Source organism: Parambassis ranga, chromosome 7, assembly GCF_900634625.1.
Source record: "Parambassis ranga chromosome 7, fParRan2.1, whole genome shotgun sequence".
Taxonomy (NCBI): Eukaryota; Metazoa; Chordata; class Actinopteri; family Ambassidae; genus Parambassis; species Parambassis ranga.
In genome coordinates, this window is record NC_041028.1 from 4,072,296 (window position 1) to 4,097,061 (window position 24,766).

General features: G+C 42.3%; 2 protein-coding genes across 4 annotated transcripts in view; one reads left to right on the forward strand and one right to left on the reverse strand.

The window, feature by feature from the left end:
• Positions 1-16,196, forward strand: part of camta1a (calmodulin binding transcription activator 1a) — a 253,255-nt gene extending 237,059 nt beyond the window's left edge. Inside the window, exons 12-25 of one of the 3 annotated variants that reach the window (XM_028409713.1) lie at positions 9,643-9,774; positions 9,832-9,866; positions 9,992-10,188; positions 10,283-10,361; positions 10,456-10,804; positions 10,885-11,360; positions 11,947-12,125; positions 12,231-12,474; positions 13,229-13,300; positions 13,391-13,411; positions 13,529-13,728; positions 13,948-14,022; positions 14,335-14,388; positions 16,133-16,196. In XM_028409713.1, coding sequence (XP_028265514.1) covers positions 9,643-9,774; positions 9,832-9,866; positions 9,992-10,188; positions 10,283-10,361; positions 10,456-10,804; positions 10,885-11,360; positions 11,947-12,125; positions 12,231-12,474; positions 13,229-13,300; positions 13,391-13,411; positions 13,529-13,728; positions 13,948-14,022; positions 14,335-14,388; positions 16,133-16,196 — 2,177 coding nt within the window. Of the gene's footprint in view, positions 1-9,642; positions 9,867-9,991; positions 10,189-10,282; positions 10,362-10,455; positions 10,805-10,884; positions 11,361-11,946; positions 12,126-12,230; positions 12,475-13,228; positions 13,301-13,390; positions 13,412-13,528; positions 13,729-13,947; positions 14,023-14,334; positions 14,389-16,132 lie in introns of all 3 variants that reach the window. The other 2 variants (XM_028409714.1, XM_028409712.1) reach the window with 2 other exon arrangements.
• A 5,321-nt stretch (positions 16,197-21,517) lies between these two features.
• Positions 21,518-22,636, reverse strand: LOC114438910 (urotensin-2-like). The gene is made up of 4 exons (XM_028410559.1): positions 22,531-22,636; positions 22,076-22,201; positions 21,717-21,760; positions 21,518-21,631 (listed from the first exon to the last, which is right to left on the reverse strand). The coding sequence occupies exons 1-4, from the start codon at positions 22,634-22,636 to the stop codon at positions 21,518-21,520; spliced, it is 390 nt and encodes a 129-aa protein (XP_028266360.1).
• Between the last annotated feature and the right edge of the window lie 2,130 nt (positions 22,637-24,766).

Genomic DNA, 24,766 nt, shown 5'->3' on the forward strand with positions numbered 1-24,766 from the left:
GCCACAGCACATTTTGTCACATTTAAAGTTTTATTAAGGTCAGTTTAGTGAGAAACTGTCTCAGTGTCTCATATTGTCTATCCACGCTGAACAAGATGTGATTATTTGCTGGTTATGATAATCTTGCTATATGTAAGCCTCTTAAAAGGCTTTTCACTGTGTAGTCCCTCTACCATACAACAACAAATAGATGCTGCAGGGCTGGCAGATTTCCATTCTGTTTACAGATAAGTCTGTGAGTCAGGTGATACTGTACTGTAAACATGTTCACCAGAATGTAATGAGTAGCCAGAGTACTGTATGTTTGTGTGTGTGTGTGTTTGTGTGTGTGTGTCTGCTGCTGGAGAAAGTACTGCTGCAGTGTTTGAGCATTGACAGGATAAAGTAGGGCACGGTGAAGCACAGGCTCACAGGTCTCTGCATTGCAGACGGCCCTTGAGGGAGTGTGAGTGAGTAATCGAGAGCTGGCAGCTCCCATACAGTACCAGTGGATCCCTCCGCCATTCATACCCTACTGCCTCACTGGCCCATTCACAGAACCAGTTAAGGAGGAGCTGACTGTCTCAGGGAAAACACAGCCCACCCTAATACCTTACTTATATTAACCCCTTGTCTGCCATCTCTCCGTTTGTTTTATTGTAGTCTGCAGTCTTAAACACATTTAGCAATCGGCAGTGGCCACACGACAGGTTAACACTTAATCATATCACATATACAGTGCGTGTTTGAACATGTCAAACCACTTTCTGTGCGCACCTGTGGTTGGAAAGGAGTGACGACTGTCGTGCCAAAAGGAAACAATTGAGTCTACTTAAAAAGCTACAAGTGTGCTAATCACATAAAATGATGGATTGTTACTATCAGAAATGGGTGCACCCCTAGCATGAAGGAGAGGTTTATGGCAAAAGCGCGCGCGTGTGTGTGTGTGTGTGTGTGAGCGAGAGAGAGAAACACCACGAGCTTCAGGACCACCTGAGTGGACAGCGACTCTGGCGCAGAGCGCACAAATCCATGTGGGGAAAATGTTTGGAGCCGTTTGCTCCTGTAACGACGGAGAAAATCTCCTCTGTGATAGTCTGCATGTAACTTATTTCAGAAGTAGGTCAGGGTGTAATTATGTGCACTCATCACATCCATCATGTCCACAGTCTTGAAGCGATACAGCGAGAAGCGCTGGAATAATGACAAATGGCCATTTAGTTCGCGTCCAAAACGTGACTTATGTTACCTTGTCGAGCTTATGATCACTGATTAACTACAATAGTTCTGTTTAGGCTGCTGCCATTACGCGCCATACGTGCAATATTCTGTCTGCAGCGGCTGTGCCATGCAGCTTTGTGAGTTTGTTCTCCCATGGAAGACTAAATGTGCTATGATGTGCTAATGGCACAGCTGCCTGCCTGCCTTGATTTGTCATAATGCAGAGTGGGGGAAGGGGCGCTTTTCTCTGCAGCACTGCAGGTACGGAGCCATGGGCAGGACAGAAAAGCTGTTGGAGCTGCAGAACACTCGTCGTCGCCCCACACTATAGTCCCTTAGCTCAGATCCCACGACACGAGCCCGGAGAGGTTCGCTGGCATCTGCCAAATTCCAGCCCCGCATAGCGGCATACTTACTGTTAGTGTGGAATGGAGCGTATTGACAGTACAGACTCTGAGCCTCACTACACCGGCATGACAAACGGCAGACCGTGTACACACAATGCAGGAGCGGAGGAGTGGGCGTGTTTGGGTAAACATGGTAAACTACCGCAAACAGAACAAGATTTAGTTTCAGGCGGCAGCTGAGCTGAGATGAGGCCGAATCCAGACGTGTTTTGAACGGTTGTAGCGACTTTCTCCGGTGTGGCAGACACTCCTCGAGGGCGCACAGTGAACCGAATAAAAAGCACAGCGTTGGATAGATCTGTTCGGATATTGTTGTGGGCCAATGGTAATAATAGTGACAACACTATAGGGAGCGAGCTTTTAGGAGCAGGACCACGGCTTGTGAAGGAGGCGACAAACGGGGGATGTAGGGCGTCTGTTTACCGGCGGCACGTGTGCACAACGTTCCCTCGCAGCGGTATTTGTCATTTTACTGCAGGCTGGGAGAGCGGCGACTACTAGAAACACTGGGAAAGTGTGTGCATGTGTGTGAGGTGAAACAAGTGAAGAGGAGGAGGGGGCTATTAGAGGAAGAAGAGTAGTGAGCGCGCTCTCTCTCTCTCTCTCTCTCTCTCTCTCTCTCTCCTCACGTCGCTCTCTTCTCTCACTTTGTTCTATTGTTGACGAGTGCTCTGTTGAGATTGAGATTCAGTCTACACCAAGGATCTATATTTTTTTATTTTATTTTTCCTCCGTGTAACACCATGCAATAGCCCGACCGTCAGCCTGTGGGGGCAAAACTGCAGTTTGAGTGAAATGCATCTTTAGTTGGACTTCTCTGGGTCAGGATGCCAGTGAATGACACCTGCATTTCCTAAAAAAAACAAAACAAAAAAAAAGACAAAGGGGCTGTATTTTTCTGGGCTTTGAGGTGGACTCTACAAATGGAAAATAAAATAGAAGGTTAGAAGTGTTAAGCTCGACCTATGGCTGTTGTGCTGTGGTGTGTTGTGGTTGTGTTGTGTTGTTGGCTGCTTTTATATACTGTGCGTTTCTTGCGTGTGTGCAAGAAGAAGTTCCACGTTTGTTTTAACGCCCCGCATGCTGAGTTATCGTGTCTCCATGTGTCTTGTGCTGTAGCGGAGTTTTGCCTGTTTTGGCCACATGCTTTCCAAGTGCTTCATGTGACTCCGCTTCATTGCAGAGCTTAGAGAGTTGACGTTGATAGTAGGCAACTCCTGGCTCACGACTACATGTTAGGGACAACTTAGGACGCATTTGGAGACCAAAAAAAACACACAGCTACCTCTGTAGTGTGCATGCTTTCCAAGTAGTTTCTTTTCTTGCAGTTTTTAAGCGGCTTGGTGTGGGTCACGGTGTCCCCGTCTGGTGCAAGTGCTGCTTCACGTGTGTTGCTCGTCCCGTAGTTGCTTCAGTTCCGTGCATTAGGCGGTTGTCGCATCCCTCAGTGCTGCTGAGGTTATCGGGTCCAGTGTGTGTTCAGATTGCATGCAGGACTGTCCTCGTTTAGCAGGAAGGAAACGTGAAGAAATCCACGTTGCTGCTCGTTTCAGCACCACGCGTCCGTGGACAGCGACTCCATTCAAACTCCATTCAGTCCTCAAACTTTGCTGCGGTTTAAACCGCATATACATTTATCTACCTGTTGCTCCTCTGTGGAGTTTGTGGTTTTCCTATAATGAACGGGATGCTGCCCACACTTGAGCTTGTTTAAAGAGCAAAGCCTGGATGAATAATCACAGCGTTTTCATGTTTTGCACACTCCTAATGCTCTATTGTCAGTCTGTTTGTTTGTTTGGACCCTTTAATGCAAGTTGGCAGCAGTAGGATCACTTAGGCTAATATATGCTGCGATAATTCTTTGTAGAACTGGCTCTAGTGTCTGCAATAAAGTTGTTGTGTGGTCCCTCATTATTAGTATTTCACAATATAACACACATTGGACGTGCTGAATGGTTGTCAGTGATAGTGCGAGTGTGTAACAGGATTGTAGTTTTTAAGGGAACAACATCAGTGTAGTTCTTGTGCTAGTAGTATCAATAAAAGGAGCAGCAGCAGTAGTAGTTCTAGTAACAGCAGCAGTGACGTGGGGAATCATACACCTGGAGGTGATAGATCACCCCAGATGAGAGGGTTTTAAAGAGAAAGGCACACTTAAAGTGGAACAAACCCATCCTGATGGTTTATGTGCCTCACCTCAGATTTTTTTTAAATGACCCCAGTTAATACAGCCTCCATGGCATTGACTTCTCTTAGAGATAATTTGATTTGCATGGATATCGTTTTTCACAGTGGTGCCAATTTATAGACCATATTATAACCTTTGCTGTACTTCAGCTGTATTTCATACTGACAATGACACTAGATGTAGTGGGAAGGTGGTTTAACAGTAACACATGTACAATCTGATGTGAGGCAGTTTTAATTGCTACAGTCACAGTGTGTTAAGTAAAGTTGTTGCTAAGTTTGGGGTTTGCATAACAGGTTGGATCCTGGCTCACAATGCATGTCAGAGCTGTGCGTTAAACTATGAATTATTTAGTCCATATCTGTGATAAAAGGCTTCACTTTGTTTGGGCTGTTTGTGTACTTGGTATTTTCAAGTTTTATTTTGTGGGTCGGCCTGCTTACAGACTCAGTTGCTGCTCATGCTGTGCAGTTTTATGCCTCTGACTTGAGTTTAAGTTCTTTGTCATACATTACAATTTGTTGCAACAATTCAGTATACCCAAGTGTGTGACAAAAGGCTGAACTATGACTTTGAGTGCAGTGTTGAAAAACAGACAGAGCTGAACAGGCTCAGAGTGAATGCATTTGGCCTAACTGTGTTGTCTTACTATTAATGGAAATCTTTGGTGAAGCCCCGTCCCCTGGGCTTTAGCGTCTTATATCAGATTGATTCATCTTTGAAATTATTTCTCCACTCATCTCTCATTTGCGCTTCTGCCTGCAGCTGATGTGTCAGGCGGTATGTAGTTGTTTATGCAAATAGGAAGCTAATGAAATGGACTTGTTACTGTGTCAACTGAACACCTATAAAAAAAAAAAGTAGCCTACTTTCCCAGACAAAAAGCCAATACTGTATCACTCTATTAGTGTGATAGGAGATGACAGTAAATCCCTGTGGTGTGCTCGCTTTTGGCATTTTACCTTCAAAGTGACACAGGATATTCAGTCTGTATGCATAGTGTCCTATATAGATGGGTAAATGCCACCAGGTTAAGAGCTGTGTTGAAGCACTGTGACCTTTATTTGCAGCTATTCAATTGCTGTATGATCGGTGTTTGAGATTAAACTTTAAGGTGAACAAATTTTAATTTAGCGTGAAGAAGAAGTGTAGCAGTAATGTAGGCATGAGGCTAGCCTAATGTGAGTCCTAAATTTGGAATGTTGATGTCAGGACTCATCTCTGAAGGTTTTTAACAGATGTAAGCAGCAAAAATAAACATTTTACTGCTGTCAAAATGATTCTGTAATATGGAAGAGAACTGGTTTCACAGCTTAATGGTGGAAAAACTAAAGATACAGTCAAAGATGTATGTCTGCTAAATTTGTTTGCTGTCTGATTGAGGGGTGTGTTCCAGCTATGACAGCAGAGATTTGTGTGTGAAGTGAAACTCCTAAATGTGAATGTCTGTTGTGATGGATTGACAACCTATCTAGGATGCACCCTGTGTCTCATCTCCCACCCCACCCTATGACCCTGAACAAGATGAGCTGTACAGCAGATGGATAGATGGGTAGATCAAACCCCCTTCATAGTATCTGACATTAACAAATGCTGCAGACAAAAGATGTTTCTATCTCACTTATTTTGATTCTCTAACGAGAATTCAAATATATATTTAAAAGAAAAAGAACCCAATCGCTACCCTATGCTGAAGTGAATGCCGCCTGTTTATCAGCACACAGCCATGTGTTCCAGCTGCGAGAGCTGCTGCTGCCAGATGGCCTGGCCCCTTCCTCTGCACAGTCACAAATACCAGCCCCTGTCAATCAGCTCACGCAGAGACCCACGGGGAGGTTGGCCTCTGGTCTTTCCACTGGGTTACATGTGAGACTTTGACTGGCTGCAGGAAGATAATGAGGTCCAGCTCTGAACTTGATTGACATGAACAGAATCAGAGGTTGAGAAGTAAGGATTAAAGATGTCCTCCTACAGACGTTCAGAATTTTGCTAACCCTTTAAGCCCCTTAAGGATAAAGGAGATGAATGTGACTTTTTAAGTACAAGGTATGATATTTAAAAAAGAATTTAATGATGATGTGTTATAGGTCTAAACGTTGTGTGTCGCTCTATAGTATTTGCCCAAGATCCCACTAATGCTGTGTTTGGATATTGTGTTCAACAGGCTTCATGCTCATGAACTCATGAACAAATATTTTATTGGTCCAAGTGAGAAATAAAGCGCACACACAATCATTGAGATGTTTGTAATAGTTCTCCAACCCTCATCATTGACTTTGCTAAGTAGGGAGAGACAGGTACTCCTCACTGTCCTTTAAAATGACCCAGCAATTCTCCAGCGTGTCCCTTTGACAACCTCTGTCTTCCTTGCCCTTTTTTCCCCTCTCCTTTTTCCACTCCTCTCCATTACCCACCTCATCTCACTTCACCCTTGTCCTGTCCTTACTGTTTTTTCTGCTCTCATCTTCCTCCCTTCAGCCTGTCCTCACTCCCACTGTGCGCCACTGTGTCTCAATAAGCAACCTTCCTTAATCCCTGTGCATATAAACATATCTGATGAGGAGCTGCTGCCATGTCACGTGTGATAATATGTGGGGGAAGCCTCTGACTGTGTAGATTGAAACTCAGAGCACATTTTTAGGTCTTTTGCTCTTTGCTTCTCACAGAGGAAACAAGTGTCTCTTAGAGAACATGAATGTCCTTTGAGAGAAGCTAATAACAAGTAGCACAACAGTCATCATGAGCTAAGGAACATTACTGACTCTGCAAAGCTCCTGCACTTGTTCCAGCTTGCAGAATGTGTGTTTTGCAGCTTGTTTAAAAAACTTTCCCATTTAGTGGACCAGGTCATTGGCTAGTGTCAGATGGGCCACAGGATCATTAGTGTTTCTTTCTAATAATTGTAAATCCCAAAACAAGTGACAAAATTATTCATCTGGGTTATCAGTAATAGTCAAGCCAAGTTCAAGAACTGTGTTTTTCTAACATTTTTGTTGCATCGTACTCCCTTTTTAGCAGAGATAGCTATCGCTCTGTTAAAGGACCTATCATGTGGTATTTTCCCCCTCTGCCCAGGCTTTTGTCTCAGAGGTGAGAGGTTTTTCTCTCACTCCTAAGTTGGGACAAGTCAGGTCATCATTTATCAGAATGTTTACTGTCATTTGAAAAAGCACACTATTGTGTGATGCAACAGATAGAAAAAATGTAACTGTGTAAGATGTTGTTAATTTATCTCCCACAAGTAAACACTCCACAGGTTAGTGTCAGATGGGTCCACAAGAACGTAAAAAAGTGTGAGATACAGCATGAAAAAATCAGTGTATGTTTTAACCAGAAAAGTGAAGAGGTTTTTGTGCTCTTTTATCCAGATGGCCAAAGTTAGCAAGTGTCCATATCCAGTATGTAAAAGCTTTATAACACTCAGCAACAGAGGAAATGGGACTCTTACCCTGCCTTTGTAAGGCAGACAGTTGTCTACAGACAGTTCATTGAACATAATGCATGGTCTGCCTCATTTTTACACCTTATTGTATTTTAAAACAGCATGTCAGAGTCTGCCCTAAATGTGTGAGAGTGACCACGTCTCCTGCCACACATCATCACATGGGAGTGAACCAGAGAAAGGGAGGACGTTAACAGCGTCACTGTGTTGTTACAGTGCTGTTTGGCTGCTCACCTTCCCTGTCTCCTCCCTCTCCCCTCCCACTCGTCTCTCTCCCCCCATCCTCCCTCTGCAGTGGACGTGCATCGCATTTGGAGCAGCAGGCAGCAGGTGGAGATGACATCATCTGCACTGCAGCACACTGCAGCACTGGGTCTGAACAAAGACATGTCAGCCTACTGCTAACTATCCCCCTCCTCTCTTTCTCTCTGTCCATGTCTTTCCCCACATGTCATCCAAAAGGAACTCAGCCTTTATACCAAGCCAGGTTGTAGTGCTATGACTTATCTCAACCTCTTGACTCTCCTGCTGACACTCAGTTTAGAACAGGCAAGCAACTCTTCACCTCACTACATGAGGATGGATACCACAAAGTAAGAAGCAGTGCAGACACCCATGAGTTTGCTTTCCTTACTGATACGAAAATGATTGGCTGATCTGACAGTACACTCAATTATGTAGTCTGCAGCACACACAGTAATCGAAGGCAGGGACCTCATTGTTGTCCTTTTAAGTCTATTATTCACAGTGCAGCATAATGTCGATGAGAACAGTAATTTACCAGCTGGTGACATTATGCTTTTCTGCTCACTGATAGAAGTTACTTGACCTCTTTTACAGTGGCTTATAGGAGGTCTCACTGTGACATTAGCTCTCTGTGGAGCTTTGAGCTGTGACTTGCCAAGATACCGTAAAAGCGCAAATGTCACCAGGTCGTGCTGTGAAGGCTCCCCACTTAGAGTCATTAGGTCCCTACCTACGGCATCAACACTGAGAAAAGGAGAGTAGGCCAAGTACACAGGAAAGATTTATAGACTCCATTTTTATTGTTTGCCTCTCTCTCCATTTTTTTGCCTGTGTACTGAGTCCTTCTCCTCCCCTTCATCAATAAGCCAATAGCGCACAGGCAGACCATACACACACAGCCATGTTCCTGTCGCCTAGTTACCACTCGGCAGCAGGTTGCCACAGAAACGGCCTCATAGTGGCTAAATGGGGAATGCTAATGCAGTCTTCTATACTCCCTGCTGCAGTGGGCTCTATGTGCCCATCCCAATCCACTGTCTGTACACCATATTGTGAGAGTGTGTGTGTGTGTGTGTACATGCTTATACTAACTACTTAGTTACTTATATACACATTTATTTTTTGTTTGTTTGCGTGTAGGTATGTTTGTAGTCGGCTTATTTGCTGTTTCTGTAATCTTACATTAATATATTGCACCAGGTTCAAATTTCAGTGTGTGGACTTTTTAATAATAATAGGTCTGATAAATTCTCAAGTTACACCTGGTTTATTGTGTTAGTTAATTAAAATAATCTTGAGAAGTCACTTCTTCTGCCCTTTCTCAGGTCTTGAATTATGTAGTATGTTCTATATTTCTGACATGGAAAATAGCTTTTCTTCTTGCAAAGCTGAAGATCTGAGCAAAAACTACCAGCACTCTCACAGATACATGGCACAAAGTAGTAAATGGTAACACATTCAACCAATGCACATACCTTATCTTGATCCATGGAAAGGTTGGATTTTCAAGGATCTTGAGTGCAAGTTGTGATTGATTCTTCTACCATACAGGTGCACGGAACAGGGGCGGGCTGGGACTCAGTGGCCATAATAGCCTGTACTTAATCAGCTGGAAAAGGCCTTCAGCTGCTCACTCCCCCCTCTGCAAAAGGGTGGACACATTTAACATGCCCTTGTTCATTTGCCAATCTTTCAACCTGTATTAGTCAGCTGGAGCTGTTTTTGAGTGATGTGAGAATGATGGCGGCAGCGGGAGTTTGGTGATGGGAGCCATTAGCAGATGATTGATAGGCTTTAAAGATTATTTCAGCAAAGCTGATTGTTTTGATGGAGTTAATGATGGATGTTATTGTTTTTGCTCACATTCTGAGGAGAAGAATGATGATTTTAAGGCATTTTTGTGTGATATAGGTGAAAGTAATTAACTTCCCATCAGACTTGTGCAGACTTGTGTTCCTCATGCCCCAAGTCACTGCGACATTGTTAATGCTCCTCAGGGCAATATATTGGTGCAGCTTGTGGTGCATACTGTATGATCATTTGTCTTGTCAGGATACAAGCTTGTTTGTGCTGGTGCTAGCAAACACAGGCATTTTTTGTCTCACACTGGATTCTGCCCGTGTGCTGACGTGTTCTTCTGTGTCCCACTGTTTGCCCAGATAACCAGTTCAGAATGTCTATCCTGGAGCGCTTGGAGCAGATGGAGAGGAGGATGGCGGAGATGGCCAGCCACCAGCAGTCGAGCAGTGCAGGGAGTGGCGGAGCTGGTGGAGGAACAGGGGGAGGAGGAGGTGGTGGTGGTGGTGGTGGAGGAGGAGGAGGCGGTGGAGGTGGTGGAGCAGGAGTAGGAGGAGGAGGGGGTGGCAACAACATCCAGACACAGGTAAAAAGCCACATCATGCTGCTCATATGTTAAAGCCATTACATCTGACAGCGCACAGAAAGCACATTAAGTTTTGTCATTAATGATTGACAGCGAGTACTGTTTGCTGTTTTTGTATCTTTAAGTGTATAACAGGCCAGACACAGGCAAGCAGCTCTTTTGAGAGCCGTGTTGTGGTGGTCTGTGAAAAGATGATGAGCAGGGCCTGCTGGGCCAAGTCCAAGCACTTAATCCACTCCAAGACCTTCAGAGGCATGACGCTCCTCCACTTGGCTGCAGGCCAGGGCTACGCCACCCTCATCCAGACACTCATCAAGTGGCGGTTAGAACAAAGTTCTCTACAAGCTGTCACATTGTTCTGTACACCAAAAAGAATAGAAATGAGATGCTGAATATTTTCTCTCTCTTCCATTTAGTACAAAGCATGCTGATAGTATTGATTTGGAGTTAGAAGTGGACCCTCTCAATGTGGATCACTTCTCCTGCACACCTCTGGTAAGAGAGCAGAAGTTCAACATCAGACAGTTACAATAATGAAAAACAATCTTGCATTATCTTAATTTCCCATTTTTTTACCTTTTTTTTACAGATGTGGGCATGTGCGCTAGGCCACCTGGAGGCAGCAGTTGTCCTGTATAAATGGGACCGACGTGCCCTAGCTATCCCAGACTCTCTGGGCCGCTTACCCCTGTCCATTGCTCGCTCTCGTGGCCATACCAAATTGGCTGAATGTCTGGAGCAGCTACAGAGGGAGGAGCAGCAGCCACCAGCCGCTTTACCACCCACAACCCGCATGTCTTTCTCCCCAGCCCCTGATGCCCCCACCACAGACAGCTGGATGGCCAACTGGGCAAACGACAGTGTAGTAGCATCCAGTGGCAAGAAAGGAGGTCCTGTCACCACCACAGCCACAACCAGCAACACCAGCCTGAATCCTGGTCAGTATAGGGAGAATGTTTTTTTTCCCCTAAGAAATTAGTTTTTCTCAATCTAATTTGTATATGTCATGTTTTTGCAGACTTGAGAAGGCCCAGATCAGAACCCTCCAACTACTACAGCAGCGAGGGCCAAAGAGACCTCCCACAAGCTAAAAAACATAAACCCAACCCAGAACTGTTTCAAACTCGGCCTGACAAGGCCATGTCTGTTCCCCTGAGCCTGGAGCAGCAACAACTCCACAAGCTGTCCTCAAGCACCAAGAGCCTGTCCTCAGAAGGCTTGAGCTCAGACAAAAACCTGTCTACAGGAGGCAGCACAGGGACAGCCAGATGGACCTCCAGAGAGACTTTCTCCAGCAGCAGCTTGGGAAGAAAGGCGCTAGGGATTAGTGGAGGCAGCAGCCTTGGGAAGGAGAAACTGGTCAACCGGTTACGTCAACGGGAGCAGCTAGGAATGCTGGTAATGGCAGACAGAGAAATGGCAGAGTCAGAACTGCTGTCATATCGAGAAGATCTGGAGAACCAGGACTGTCTCACACAGATGGACGACCTGCAGGTGAGAATTTTAAAAGACAACAGTGTACTCTGTCAACTAAATGTATGGATCTTGGTTGCAAAACTGCTGAAGATATAATTTTGGTCAATAGATGCTGCTCTGAAAACATAATGTGATTTCACAAACAATTAAAACTGCACATAATGCAAGCCAACAATGAATCAAACATCTTCCCAATTTAAAGCAGCTTTTACAAATACTGTAAAGGAAGCATTGCAAAAATGAGATTCAAAATGGACATTGGCACCTCTTTCATTTTGGCCTCCTGCAGTGGGTAGGCGAAATACACCAAGCCAAATTGGCACTCTGTCGATGGCCATCACCGCATAATAAACTCCCTCTATTGATCTGCTGCAACAGCCAAGGGAATCTTCCAGGCATCCATATCAGACTCCTCCAACAGATGAAGTGCTGGACTTAGATATTTAGCCTCCAGCAATATCACTATCATCATTATTAACTATCTCAGGACCAGTTATACCTGCATAATTAGACCATGTGCATAGACCAAAATAGGTCTCTTTACCTTTAAATTTTAACCTTTCTTACTTAAAACTTAGTTTCATCATATTCTTCATTGAAACAGGTGAACATGATGACGCTAGCTGAGCACATAATTGAAGCAACACCTGAGAGGATCAAAAGGGAGAATTACAGCACTGCAGACTCTGTGCCCTTAGACATGTCAGGGGTCAGCAACACCATGAACTGGCTGGCCAACTACCTGGGTGATGTGGAACAGCTTCCAAGCATCATACATCTACGGTAAGGAGCCCCACCTTGCTGTTTAGCTCTGATACTTGTTGTATCAGTGTCACTATATAACTTATAAAAAAAGGTCTGAATATTTCTGTGATCCTCTTTCCTCAGATCTCTGTATAACGAACCCCTGACTCCATCATCCAATCCCAGCCTCAGTCCGGGGGGGTCTCCGCTGAGAGAGGGGCCCCTGGAAAGGTCAACACTTCCTTCCCCAGCTGACTGGAGTGAGTTCATCAATGCCTCCAACAGCAAAGTGGAGCGAGACCTGGCCCAGCTGACTCTGTCAGATCCAGAGCAGAGAGAGCTGTATGAGGCTGCCCGCCTCGTCCAAACTGCCTTCCGCAAGTACAAGGTACAGGCTTGGGACTCAAGCTGTATGTACTGTTGCCCACAGTGACAGGGCTACAGGCTGAGGACTGATGTAATTAGATGATTTGTTTTTTGGCTTCAGGGGATGATGAAGGTCCTCTTTTGTTTGGTAAAGCTTAGGATTGTGATACGGTTTGTTACTATCTCTTGTCTTGAGATGTTTCTAATCACCGTTATGTATTGATGACATTTTTTTCTATTTCTATCTTTGTCTCTGTTCCTCTTCTCATTTACACGTTACAACATAAAATTATATAGATATATGCCCCTGTGGTTTCAGCATGGGAAGGTGGCTTGAGCAGAGCATGGCCTTGCTTAGAAGAAAGACTGCACTGTCCCCTGTATCCCTGCTGCACATAGACACAATTAAGCTAATGTTCTACTCTGTCTCTGTCTCTTTCTCAGTTAGTGGTATGAAGCCTGCCTCTGCCTGTTTTTAACTAGCTCTCCACACACCAGTCCTTTTCCTCCTGCCCGATCCCATTCCTCAGCTCCCACCTCTCAGCAAATTTTTAATGAGTTTTCATATGACAAACTGTTTGCTGTCGTTCACAGTCGTCTGTTCTGCCAGCTGATGCTGAGGTGGACCTATGGCTCTCTGTCATGCGACAGCTTGCCTCCATCTCCTCCTCCCCAATTTTCACAGGGAGGCTGTGGATGTATTCCGGGGTGGCATTCACATGCCTCAGGGACAACCACTAACAACCTCTGACCTCTGCCACTCTACTCTCCAACAGGGGCGGCCACTCCGAGAGCAACAGGAAGTAGCTGCTGCTGTTATACAACGTTGTTACAAGAAATACAAACAGGTAGGCACCACAGTGCAAAGAAGTGTTCCATACAGACCTCAGTGCTTTTTAGTGCATCATTCATAATCTTTTCTTTTTTATTTTTACAAGCTAACATGGATAGCCTTGAAGGTAAAACACTAACATAAGCTAAATAAAATCCTGCACTTGTGAAGTTCTCTTCTGTTCTAATGTTGTGTTTAAACAGCATCATGGATGAGTAACACATTGTTTCGCTTGTCTCCTCAGTATGCACTTTATAAGAAGATGACGCAGGCCGCCATCCTTATCCAGAGTAAATTTCGCAGCTACCACGAACAGAAGAAGTTCCAGCAGAGCAAGAGGGCTGCCGTGCTCATTCAGCAATACTACCGCAGCTACAAGGAGTTTGGCAGGCTGAAGCCTCACCACCGTGGGGCTGCTGCTGCCCTGGTGCAGCACAAACTGAGGTAGACACTCAAAAGTGACATGTTAAACCACCAGTGGTGGACCAGCATGTCTGTATTCTGTGAGGTAAAATTACAGCAAAATAGCAACGTTAATTTGCCATTAGATTGCCTTTGCAAACTAGGAACCAAAGTGGTGATAATATTTTTGATTGATAAACAAAAGGAAGTCTGAGGACCAATATGGTATTACTAATGCTGTTATCTGTCTGTTATTTGTAGAGGTAGTCTGCTCACAAAGAGGCAGGATCAAGCTGCCAGGAAGATTATGAGGTTCCTACGACGCTGCCGCCACAGGTAGGCTCCAGCGCTGACATTTTTACACAGACATGTTTACATATTAGGCTAAATTCAAAGCAATGGTTGGTCTAAACTAATAATGTCTCATTGAGTTAACCAGTAAGACACAGTAGTAACTCCTACTATCTTCTTTCACTCAATGTGATGTGATTTATGTATTTTTGTTGGGTGGTTAGAAATGTCCCCAACACCTAAGCTCCACCTCCCTCCCTCTCGCTGTATTTGGCCCCAACCTGTCCTCGCCCCCTCCTTCACAGTGCCTACTGTGTGCTAATAGCTGTCTGGTATTGTTTTGCTGTTTATGCCAAGCCCCTTGATGGACCATAGACTGTTCAAGCGGGTGAGTGCAGCCTCAGCAACTCAGTTCGTGCCTCTCTTTTTCTCTCTCTCTCTCTTCTTCTACCTGTTTATTCTGTATGCCTCTCTCTCTCCCTTACTCCCTCTTATGTCGCTCTCTTTAATAATCCAATTATCTCCTCCTGAGGTCTTGGCCTTCGCGTTCTCTCCCTCCTGTCCTCACTCTCATTTTCTCTGTTGCTTTTTCTCTTCCACCACCCCACCCACCCTTCCTCATCATCCATCACTGTTGCTTGATGCCTGCTTGCATGAAGGCTGCCGACTGGAGCCACAGGTGGACTGAGAAGCTCAAATTTAGAGCAGAACCTATCTCGAACTAACAGAAATGCTTATGAATGACAAAGTCACTGCAACACTTAACAGGCACTTCTCTGACTCTCTTTACCTCTGTCTTTCTCTCCTTGGAGATTTTTCTTTTTCTTTTTTTGTCTCCAGCTTTGTGTTGTTGCCAGTTTGAGAGAACGGGAAGCTTTTTCTCTACTATTCTGCTGCATGTCATGTGGTGACAACTATGGGCCTTGCTCTTCTACTTTTAGGCATGCTATGGGCCTGCTGTTTCTCAAGTAGTTGTCTGTCTGTCTGGCTGGCTGGCTGTGTGCTCTGTTTCTAGCCACTCGACAGACTAAGAGGGGGAATTAACCTCTCTAATTACTGTGTATTAAAACTGTGATAACAAATACATAAATCAATACTAAAACAGAAACAAATGACAGAATATTTATTATATATTGTTTGTTGAAGAATATACTGTCTTAATGTCTTAAAATAGGTTATGATGCTTGTAGAGCAGGTGATGCTGTTGATGTTACCGCCTCTTATGTCTGCTGTACTGTGATATAGGTTAGGAAGCTGTGATAGCATATAGGTCACAGTGAAAAAACAAACAATACTTTCTTCCACCCCCTGGGACTTGAACAGAGCTTTAATGGATTCACTCCTCCCGGGAGCGCACCAGCTCTGCATGAGAGGATACAGCACACACACATACACACACACATACATGGTTTGTGTGTGCAGACGCTGCATTTAACCCTGCATCTCTTAAATATAAAAGACCCAGAGCAGAGCTACATCTGTCTCATGTTAGTAATTGAACTGTCATGATTGGGTACAGCAGATGACCTTTGCTTGATTTTCCTGATACATGTCTCTTCTATGACGTCGCATATTCTTCTGGTTGTTTGTAGACAGTCAATGCATTTATGAACATTCGAGTTTTTTTAGCCAGAAACTCAATTTTTTTAATTCTTAGAAATTTATATTCTATTATTTATATTATAAATCTTTAAAGTCCTATGTGCAAATGACCTTTGTCCGTAACATAATAATGCAATAATTCATGCTTTGCATGCCTTGATACTTTTTAAAATGGTAGCACATGTATTTCTTAGTGCAGTAACTGAAAGTAGAAATGTTCCAAATGCTACGTTTTCTGTCAGTCTATCTATAAAATTCTAATTATAATAATCCTAATATTGTTTTGCTGCATTTGTTTTGACTCAAAGCATGTTTTATCCTGAATGTAGTAATGTTTCTGTAACTGTGCTGTAATCATCCTGACCAATAACTTCCTTTCACAGAGCAGCTGCAGCTCCTGATAATCTCAGCTGATATTTTTCTGATAGCTCTGGCTGAACAGTGGCTGAACACTGTTTTGGCCTGTGTGTGTGCGTGTGTGTGCCTTCACAAACCTCTCTATTTGTGGCATGAACATTGTATTCATGGACTTGTGTCTCTGTCTGTGTTCCAGGGTGAAAGAATTGAAAAGGGCCAGGGAACATGAGACCGCTCAGAAGAGCCCCCTTGCGATGTGACATCTCTCTCCTGACTCCTCTTTTTTTTTGTTTTTTTTTTTGTTTTTTGATTTTTTGTTTGTACCCGAGACATTTTACAAGAAACAGAAAAAAAGAACATCAATGCAAGCACTGCAATTATTACTATTCCTTCTACTGCAGTGTTGCTGATTCAACTACATGTACAACAGCATTTTTTTCACGTCTATTCTTTCCACTGACTTGATTTTGGTTGGAGTGGCAACTTCTACAGAATTATAAACTAAAAAAAAGGGGTTGGGATGTTGGGGCGGGGGGGGGGGTGCAGAACATTTGCTTCATGGCATTTTTTGCACTTTTTCATGGATTGCTTTGTCTTTTTTGGATACGAAGAGAGGTTGTGGACAGTGAAGGAAGCGAACACAGGATGTGTCCGAGGCTTGCTGCAGGAGATCTCAGAGGACACACACAGAGACAATGCAGAAACACTCTGGGCTCTAATTGTATTTCATAATTTTTTAAGTGACCAATCAATTCATTGGAAGAAGGATTTTTTTTTAAACCAAATATACTGATAACCCCACACACACACCCCATTTTCCCTCCACTCTGCTGTTGATTAACAACCATCCCTCCTGGTCCACTGTGCTCTACCCCACCAGTCTGCCCGCACGGGTGGAGCTACAAATGAATGTAGTCGGGGTTTAAACATGCAGAAGCAGATGGGGGATGAAATAATTATTCTGTTTTAAACATTTCTTTGAAAAAAAACTATGCTTTATGGTATATATTGTCACTTTATTACTTGAATTTGTCCACACTGTCCAGTGTATTTCTTCCATCATGTCCAATGTATTGGTGATCTGTATCTTCAGGCTATATGTTGTTAAATCCAAGAAAAAATGCATGACTTCTTGGCAAGAAAAGTCTTTGCTTGTGTGCTTATGATCTAGTCTTTCAGCCTATCTTCTGGTTTTCTTTCTGGTCCACATATACTCATTTTTCCTCCACATATTTTTTTTAACCATTTCAGTACTGACGTTCTCCCTGTGTTGTCCTGTTTTTTTCAGTTTGCCTTGTTGGATTGATTGCTCCTCTGAAAACTAACATGAGAAAAAGAACTTGCCTACTTTGTGTTATGGTCATGCAGGTTATATTACTGTTCTTTTTAAATGAACTTCAGGGCCTGTGAAGGCTTTTGAGGGGAAGATCACATACATTGCCTTGACGTCTTAGAGATTCTTTTAGGGGGTCCCTAAGCTTGTCCCAAAATAGGGGTTTGACAAATCCATATTTTTGACAATTGAGCGAATTCTGTATATAAAGAAGGCTGAAAGTACGTAGGAAAAAAACAAAACATGTACCCAAAGGGGACTGTATTTTAGAAATATATTATTTTATTCATTAAAAATGGGTTAAAACAGGTATGAGACAAAAACAGAATATTTGTATAGTTTTGTTTGAATGCCTAAGAAGTATGGTTGTATGTTTGTATATAGTGTAAATACCTGGGATAAAAATGAGCTATGTGCATGAAAAGTATGAATCAAAAGGGAGAAAAAAAACAACAACAAAAGCAGTAGTGGCTATGCTCTGTAAAATGAAAACTATTTCACTATTAGAGTATTTTATTTTATTTTGATTGTTCTTGAGAAGAACATTTTGCTAAAGCATGATATTATTGCAATATGAAAAAGTTAAAAAAAAATGACTGTATTTAGTGTTTAAGAGAAGTCTTCAAAAATTATCTGTTTTTTGTTTTTGTTTGTTTTTTTCATTTGTTTGTTTTGGGCTACCAAGAACCTTTTGCCACTGGTGCCAAGGTACGTGAATGCTATATAGCTTAAGAAGAGAATTAAGTTAATATTTTGCAGAACAGATAATCATACAGTGAAACACACACACACAAACACACTATAGCACTGAAGACCATTACAGTCACAACCGGCCAGATGATCGCAAAAAACCACAACAGTTTGCAGAGGAAGTCATATTTAAGCAGAAAGCATTTACTGTAAGTCTATCACGTCTCCACTTTTCTCACTGATAACCGGAGCATTTATCCATCACTGAATTAAAGTTTATTTTCTTGTTGTCATTGCAAGTGGAATGTGACATTACAGAGGTATCTTATCTTTTTAAGATCTTAACGATTGTAAATGGCAGCCTTGCCCATGGGGTCCCTATAAAGCGATCCATGTTATTGCTCTTTGTCACTACTTAAAATGCACCAATCTTTGCTTTTTGAAGGTTCAATTTTCTCAGTACAAGTCCTTGATCAAGGCTGCCATGGCTCTAACAGACTTTGTACTCCATGTCTGGTATAAAAAAAAAAACATGTAGTATTCTGTACATGTCAGCAGCTGAAAAACAAAAACACACAAAACAAAAGAACAAATTTCTGACAGTCAACGGGTTTCCATACAGAGAATGCAGGGACGATAAGCCAAAAATGATGTTAGCAGGATGTGTAAAATGAATAAATGAATAAATAAATAAATAGTGCCATAATATATAGTTTGGATCAGGCAGAAAGAATAATAGAATAGCTGCTGGTTTCTAAGGTGCCTGTTGGCTGCTGTCTAACATATTCTTACCAGAAAGTGTATTCTGTATCCGAGTTTTATCATTCAGCCAAGTGCCACTGAAAAACTTGAGTTATGTTTTGTTGAAATATTGCCATGTTTATTGTTTTTTTTTAATAATTATTAGGCTAAATTTCCCGCATTTATTTATTTATTTGATTGTTTGATTGATTGTTTTGTTGTCGATATGTATCATCCGATATGTGAACTTTTATTTCCAGAGTGTTTATGTAGAAAGTGCCTATTCACACCCACCCGATAACACCAGTCAAGAGTTTCTGAACATTCTGAGGAAGTCGAGGTAATGTGAGAGAAAATGGTCGCCCGCAGACAGTGCTGTATTCCCTCTCCTCTCCATGCGATCACCACTAACTACTACATGGCATCACACACACACACTCACACACAAAACACACAAACAAAGAAAAACACAGTACACACACCTGTAGCTCTCCAGCTTGTCGACATGCTAAGCTTTATATTTTTATTTTTCTGCCTTCTGTTCCAAATGTTTCTTTTTTACTGGGACAGCTTGTTTAAAAATCACATTAAGAAATGCCACTACTGGGGTTTGTTGCCTTGCATTCATCCTCTAGTCTGTGGTTAGAATGCATAGTCAGTGCAATGTTGTGGCAAAAAGGAGAAGGATTTATTATGCTTGCATGGGTAAAATAGTTAACTGGGTGACAGAACTGCACCTAAAGCATGCTTATTTTCCTAGAATCGGTAGTCAGATAGGCTTGTTAAAAGACTTCTGTAAAACAATGAACATTGGTTTGATGTGTCACAGAACTCAGAAAGACAGAGGGCATGTGACCCGGTGGGCAAACCTACAAATTGAGCCAATGATCAACACGCAGTAGCTACTGACGTTTTCATGGCAAAGCATGAGGACAGGATTGCTTTTAGAGCTCTAACTTTTTAGATCATTTCTTTATCTTCTTTCCTTTTTTTTTTAAAATTCATTTAGATCGGATCAGTGTACTCCCAACTTCAGATAGGACAAACGGACATGGTTGGAGGCATTGTGAGAGTATAGCAAAATGGTACACACACACACACAGACAGACACACAAACACACGCACAAGACATCGCACAGCACACATGCAGACATGTCAAGGTGTCAGTTTCACTTGTACACAGAGCGGTGAAGGCAGCGTTGCGCTTTTCCAGGCTGAGGGACTGGTTCACCTCCCTTCTGTATTTTTACTCAGGGTGCCAAAACGGGGAGGAGGAAACAGAGCAGGACGTGCGATTCACAGCAGAAGAAGCTCAAATTGAAAAAAAAACAAAAAAACTTTTCAGCAGTGCTTTCAGTGTCGCCTCTGCGTTACTGGAAACTAATGAATATAATCCATTTTCTCTCAGTAACCTCGAATATTACAGACACCACAGGAGCCCTGGAATAAAGTCTGTTTATAGATAACTCATTCAGAGAAATGACTTCTTACATAGGGACAAATTATTGTGTGAGATCAGGCCTGTTCTTTAGGCCTAGGTGAAGTGTAGAGGGTATGTAAACAAAGTTCACCTGCAGATCTTCTTTTTACTGCCATTTGACAGGTTAGCTGATAGGCACTCTGCATACAGTATTATCAGTTTTCGAGGTGTTCTATGAATTGACCTGAGAATCTGCCTTTCCTCCTCTTCTTTTTCCTGAAGCACCCAATCCAGAGAAAGGTAGGCACATCAGGACAACAGAACAGTTTAACCGTATATTCCACTTGATGACACAGAGCAATAAAGAACTATTTTGTGGAGACCTATAGACCTAGTAAAGTTTAAAATGATTGGACACATGTAGTCGACTTACTCTTATGCAAATGCCAGTATTGCAAGACAAGCATTCAGTAGTTTATGGACAGCAATTATATGGCACCCTTTACCGAACTGCACGTTTTCATCAATTCCAAACTGAGAAGAAAAAAAAGGCCCTGCTTTGATAGAAAGTTATGGGTCCTCGACACTTTGCATGTGAACTAGTGTTAGATCTATTTTCCTCTCCTCTATAGCTGTCTTTCTCTCTGTCTTTCCCTGTTATGTGACCCAATTTTTACCTCCATTCCTGAACCCCATGCCCCCCCTCCCCTTGTACCCTGAAAGAGTTTCATCTCCTCTCGGTTCTCCTAATGTGTTTTGCTTTTCCTCCGTTTTCTCTCCCTTCTCTTGTTTGTAAGTTTTATTTTTGTAATTGTGCATGTACAAGCGTCACTGACTCGATGGATATGTTTAAAAAAAAAAAGAGATTTCAGCTGCTGAAGCCATGCAAAACGTTTTGAATTGCCCTTAAAATATGGAAGATGTTTTCTGAATGCTTTATATTCTTTCTGCTGTAAAATAATAAAAAAAAGGAAAAAATGAAGAAAAATCGAGAACCAACTTCGCAATGTGTTTTTGTTTCCTCATTTAAAGAAACTCCTTTTTTATCAAGACAACTTGCAGAGACACTGACTATTTATATTACAGTTTTTATTCTTATTCAATACACAGTGCTGCAGAACCGCTGACATTTGGTCATACATTGGACAAACAAAGACATTTTAAGAAAAAGACACAACGTAAAAGTAAATAAATCATCTTAAAAGTTCCCATGTAACATGTCTCAGTCATACCTGAGGCACTGTTCTTTATGTGAGAGTGTGTGTGTGTGTGACTATACATGCATCTGGGCGTGTGCACATATGCATGGCTTTTCTTATTTCTGTATGTACTAATGTGAGTGCAAGGTGGTTTTGTTTTTCTCATAGTGCAAACCCTGCCTCTTGTGTGTGACAGCTTTAAACACAGTATTTCCAGAAGCACTCTGAGTTCCCCGCTCTCTTCCTGAACTGTTTGCGGATGCCCAGCACATGGCTAAAAGGATTTAGGAGACTTTGTTTCTCCAGTAGGACCTGAAAGAATAAAACAGAGCGGTGAAACATTTGTTGCACATTTTCTTTGCTTGTTAAAGGATAACAGTCATGAGGGAAACCCCACCTCTCTTTTTATCCCTCTAGGAAGCAGACCTGTTGTTCTGACACCTAAGATAGACAAAAGCATGAGATTACTATGAGACACAACATGTTGCAGTATCGGTGGATTCTGTTTTTTTGTGGACTTTGCATGTTCTGCCTGTGCCTGTGGCTGTAGTTTGTCCTGCGGCCCAATAAAAACTGACAGTTCTATTCTGTTCTATGTTAGCCATAGCTGTGGGTGTTGTTCCTTTGACCTATTTTATGGGATCCACTCCTGCTGCAGAATAAAGCAGGTACAGCTAACAGATGCATGGAGGTTGCATTCACTTTTTAGAGAGTGAAAAGTGCAGGTTAATGTGTGTGTCTGCACATGTTTCTTACCATCTCTGTTAATCTCTCCAGATAACAGCGAGGAATATCTGAGACCAGCGCCGTCCGGCTGGGGGAAGGTTTGCTCAGAGAGGGACAGATCATTCAGAGCACCGATTCCTCCGTCCTCCACTGATACTGAAACAAACAAGCACACACGGCTAGTAAGAGAAAAAAAACACAACACTGACAGGTACGGATTCATGCTGTGGACCTTTTCCAACCTAATTCTAACTTGTAATTACTAAAGCATTTGAATTAATTGAACAAAAAACTGCATGTGTTGACGGTAGAACTTTGGCAGAACAATCACCGCTGCAGCACTAAAGTAATTACTTTATGGCCCCAGGAAATGACTTGTCCGCCATTAATCATCACAAATTACCTTTTATTACTGAAAATGCTAATACAGAATTAGTGAATTACTCTGCGGTACAGCTATAATAGAGATATTACTTTCTACTCACCAGGTCCCAGATAGGGCATCTCAGCAGATTCTGTAATGGGGTGGGCCAGCAGAGGGCCAGAGGCCACCAGCACGAAGGCCCAGGAGAGGAGATGGTTGCACTTCATCACTGTAGAAAGCTGCTGCTGCTGCTGGAAGGGGCTCTGATTTGCACAGAGGTCCTCAGGTGAGAAGAAGACGTCTACATGCTCTGCCGGTCCCACCTAGGTTATATACTTCAAGCTGTTGTCTGTCCTCCCTCTTACATGCCCCACACACACACACACACACTCCTGCCTGCCACAACACCAATATCCAGAGTCCTTCTAAGTGTGATAAATCAGCTGGCCGTCACAGGTGAATTATAGACTCAATAAAAAGACAAGTGGCGTGGCCCCTGCTTCAAGGGCACAGTCATGTTTTAGCAGCTCTTCAGCTTGATTGACTGTTTTTACTGACTGTGTAAATGTTATCGAAGCAGGTGTTTCACGTGTCATGTCGACTACATCCCACAGGGGAGCAGGTGGAGAAACTGGCCAGACAAATGACTCATGTTTTTACACCATTAAACTCTCCAGCCATTTGAATTTAAAACAGCACACAGATTACTAATAAAACCAGAGTAATTACTTAGGCAGGGCGTCAGTGGACGTGCGAAAATGTTCCAGACCTTGGCGTCTATAGGTCATCTGACATTTAAAGTTAATTTTCCACAGGTCACTGAATCAGATTGATTGATGCACATAATTATTCAGAACCTTGGTTCTTTCACTTCTGGTTCTCGGTGCCATAAAACTGAACTTTATGAGTGCGTCTGCAGCCTCCTCATTGGTCCAGAGTCTGGGGGGGACAGGTGGAAACAGCTATTTACGAAATTATATTTTGCACCTCTGTATGCAATGTTTTGTATTTATTAGAAGGATGACGTCAGTGGTCAGACTCATATATGATAATGAGGTCTGGAAGCAGCAGTGACATTTTATTTTATGACTGGCAGGCCAGACGCTCCATTAAGTGATGTTGAAAAGCTATTAAGATTCAAATCTGCATTAGTCAAGGCTCACTCATGCCAATTTTAGGTTATTTCAAATGTTACCCTTGAAGTTTATCTTGACTGTTTACAGCTTTTTTTAACTGAATATTTTTTATAGCGATGTTGTTTTTCGTTCAGAGTAAATAAAATTCATGTTTAGAAGATATTTATTTTATTAATAGGAGCAAATCCAGAGTGTGAGGACATAAATAAAAAGTAATAATGGATATTAATTTTAATGTAATATATATTTTTGGAGAATGTTCTGAGGGGTAGTAGCAAAAATTATGCAGCTAATGAGTAATATTATTTAAAATGCAACTTTCATTAATTAACTGCCAGCAATCAGTAAATACTGGCTACACTGTATTTTATGTATTTCCTCAGAAGAGGGCAAATTTGGTTATTGTTCTGCTTAACATACATATGGTAACTTATTGTATTTTCTATTAGTTTTATTAGTTTTTCTTATTGCTTGCCTGTCCTCACCTCGCAGAAATGCATTGTATTCTATATATTTTTGGCAAAATTTGTGCAGATTTTTGGTAAGTCAAAAATCAAAAAATAGTTTGCTATGTCTGCAAAAAACCCACAAAACTGACCGTGCTTTCTAAGTGACCCCAAACATCCAGCTCAGCTCAGGTAGGAAAAAAAAACCTGCTTAGAAAAAAACAAACAAAAACAAAACAAGAGTATTGAGAGGAGGTTTGAACTTTGTCCTTAAATACCAGTAAAATGTCTCACAGTCAACTATCATTTCAGATATGTGACCCAACAGGTTTTTGTGTAACCTGACAACGCACTGCTTCCTGCTCGTCTCTGTAACATAAACACAGCCAGCCAGCAGAGGGCAGCAGTGCGTTTACAAAACAGTAACTGTTCCATGTGCCACATTTACACATTTTCAGCAAAGTACTCCTGCTTTGGTGAATTAAGTGAGTCTGACGGGATACGGCTCTCACAGTATCAGTCTATGAATTTACATACATTTTTGAGTCAATATAAGCTGTTATACAGAGTTGTATCTGTTAAAATAAATCAGCCTTGGTCAGTCCTGGACTGTTTGAAGCACGTTGAACTGTTGCTGTTAGCCGAAAGATAACATGTTTCCCTCGTTAAAGGCATTGAAACGTCTCCCCTGCTTCTTTATGGATTGCAGTTAAATTACTAGACTCTTAAAAAATGAATGGAAAGCGTTCTGTCAGCTATTTCAATTCTACTTTGG

Bases quoted from the DNA above. Each gene is read 5' to 3' on its own strand.
- LOC114438910 (XM_028410559.1), bottom strand. From the start codon at position 22,636: ATGAAGTGCAACCATCTCCTCTCCTGGGCCTTCGTGCTGGTGGCCTCT. The intron at 22,202-22,530 runs GTGAGTAGAAAG...TGTTTGTTTCAG, and splicing joins GATGCCCTATCTGGGACCTG to TATCAGTGGAGGACGGAGGA. The intron at 21,761-22,075 runs GTAAGAAACATG...TGTCTATCTTAG, and splicing joins TGGAGAGATTAACAGAGATG to GTGTCAGAACAACAGGTCTG.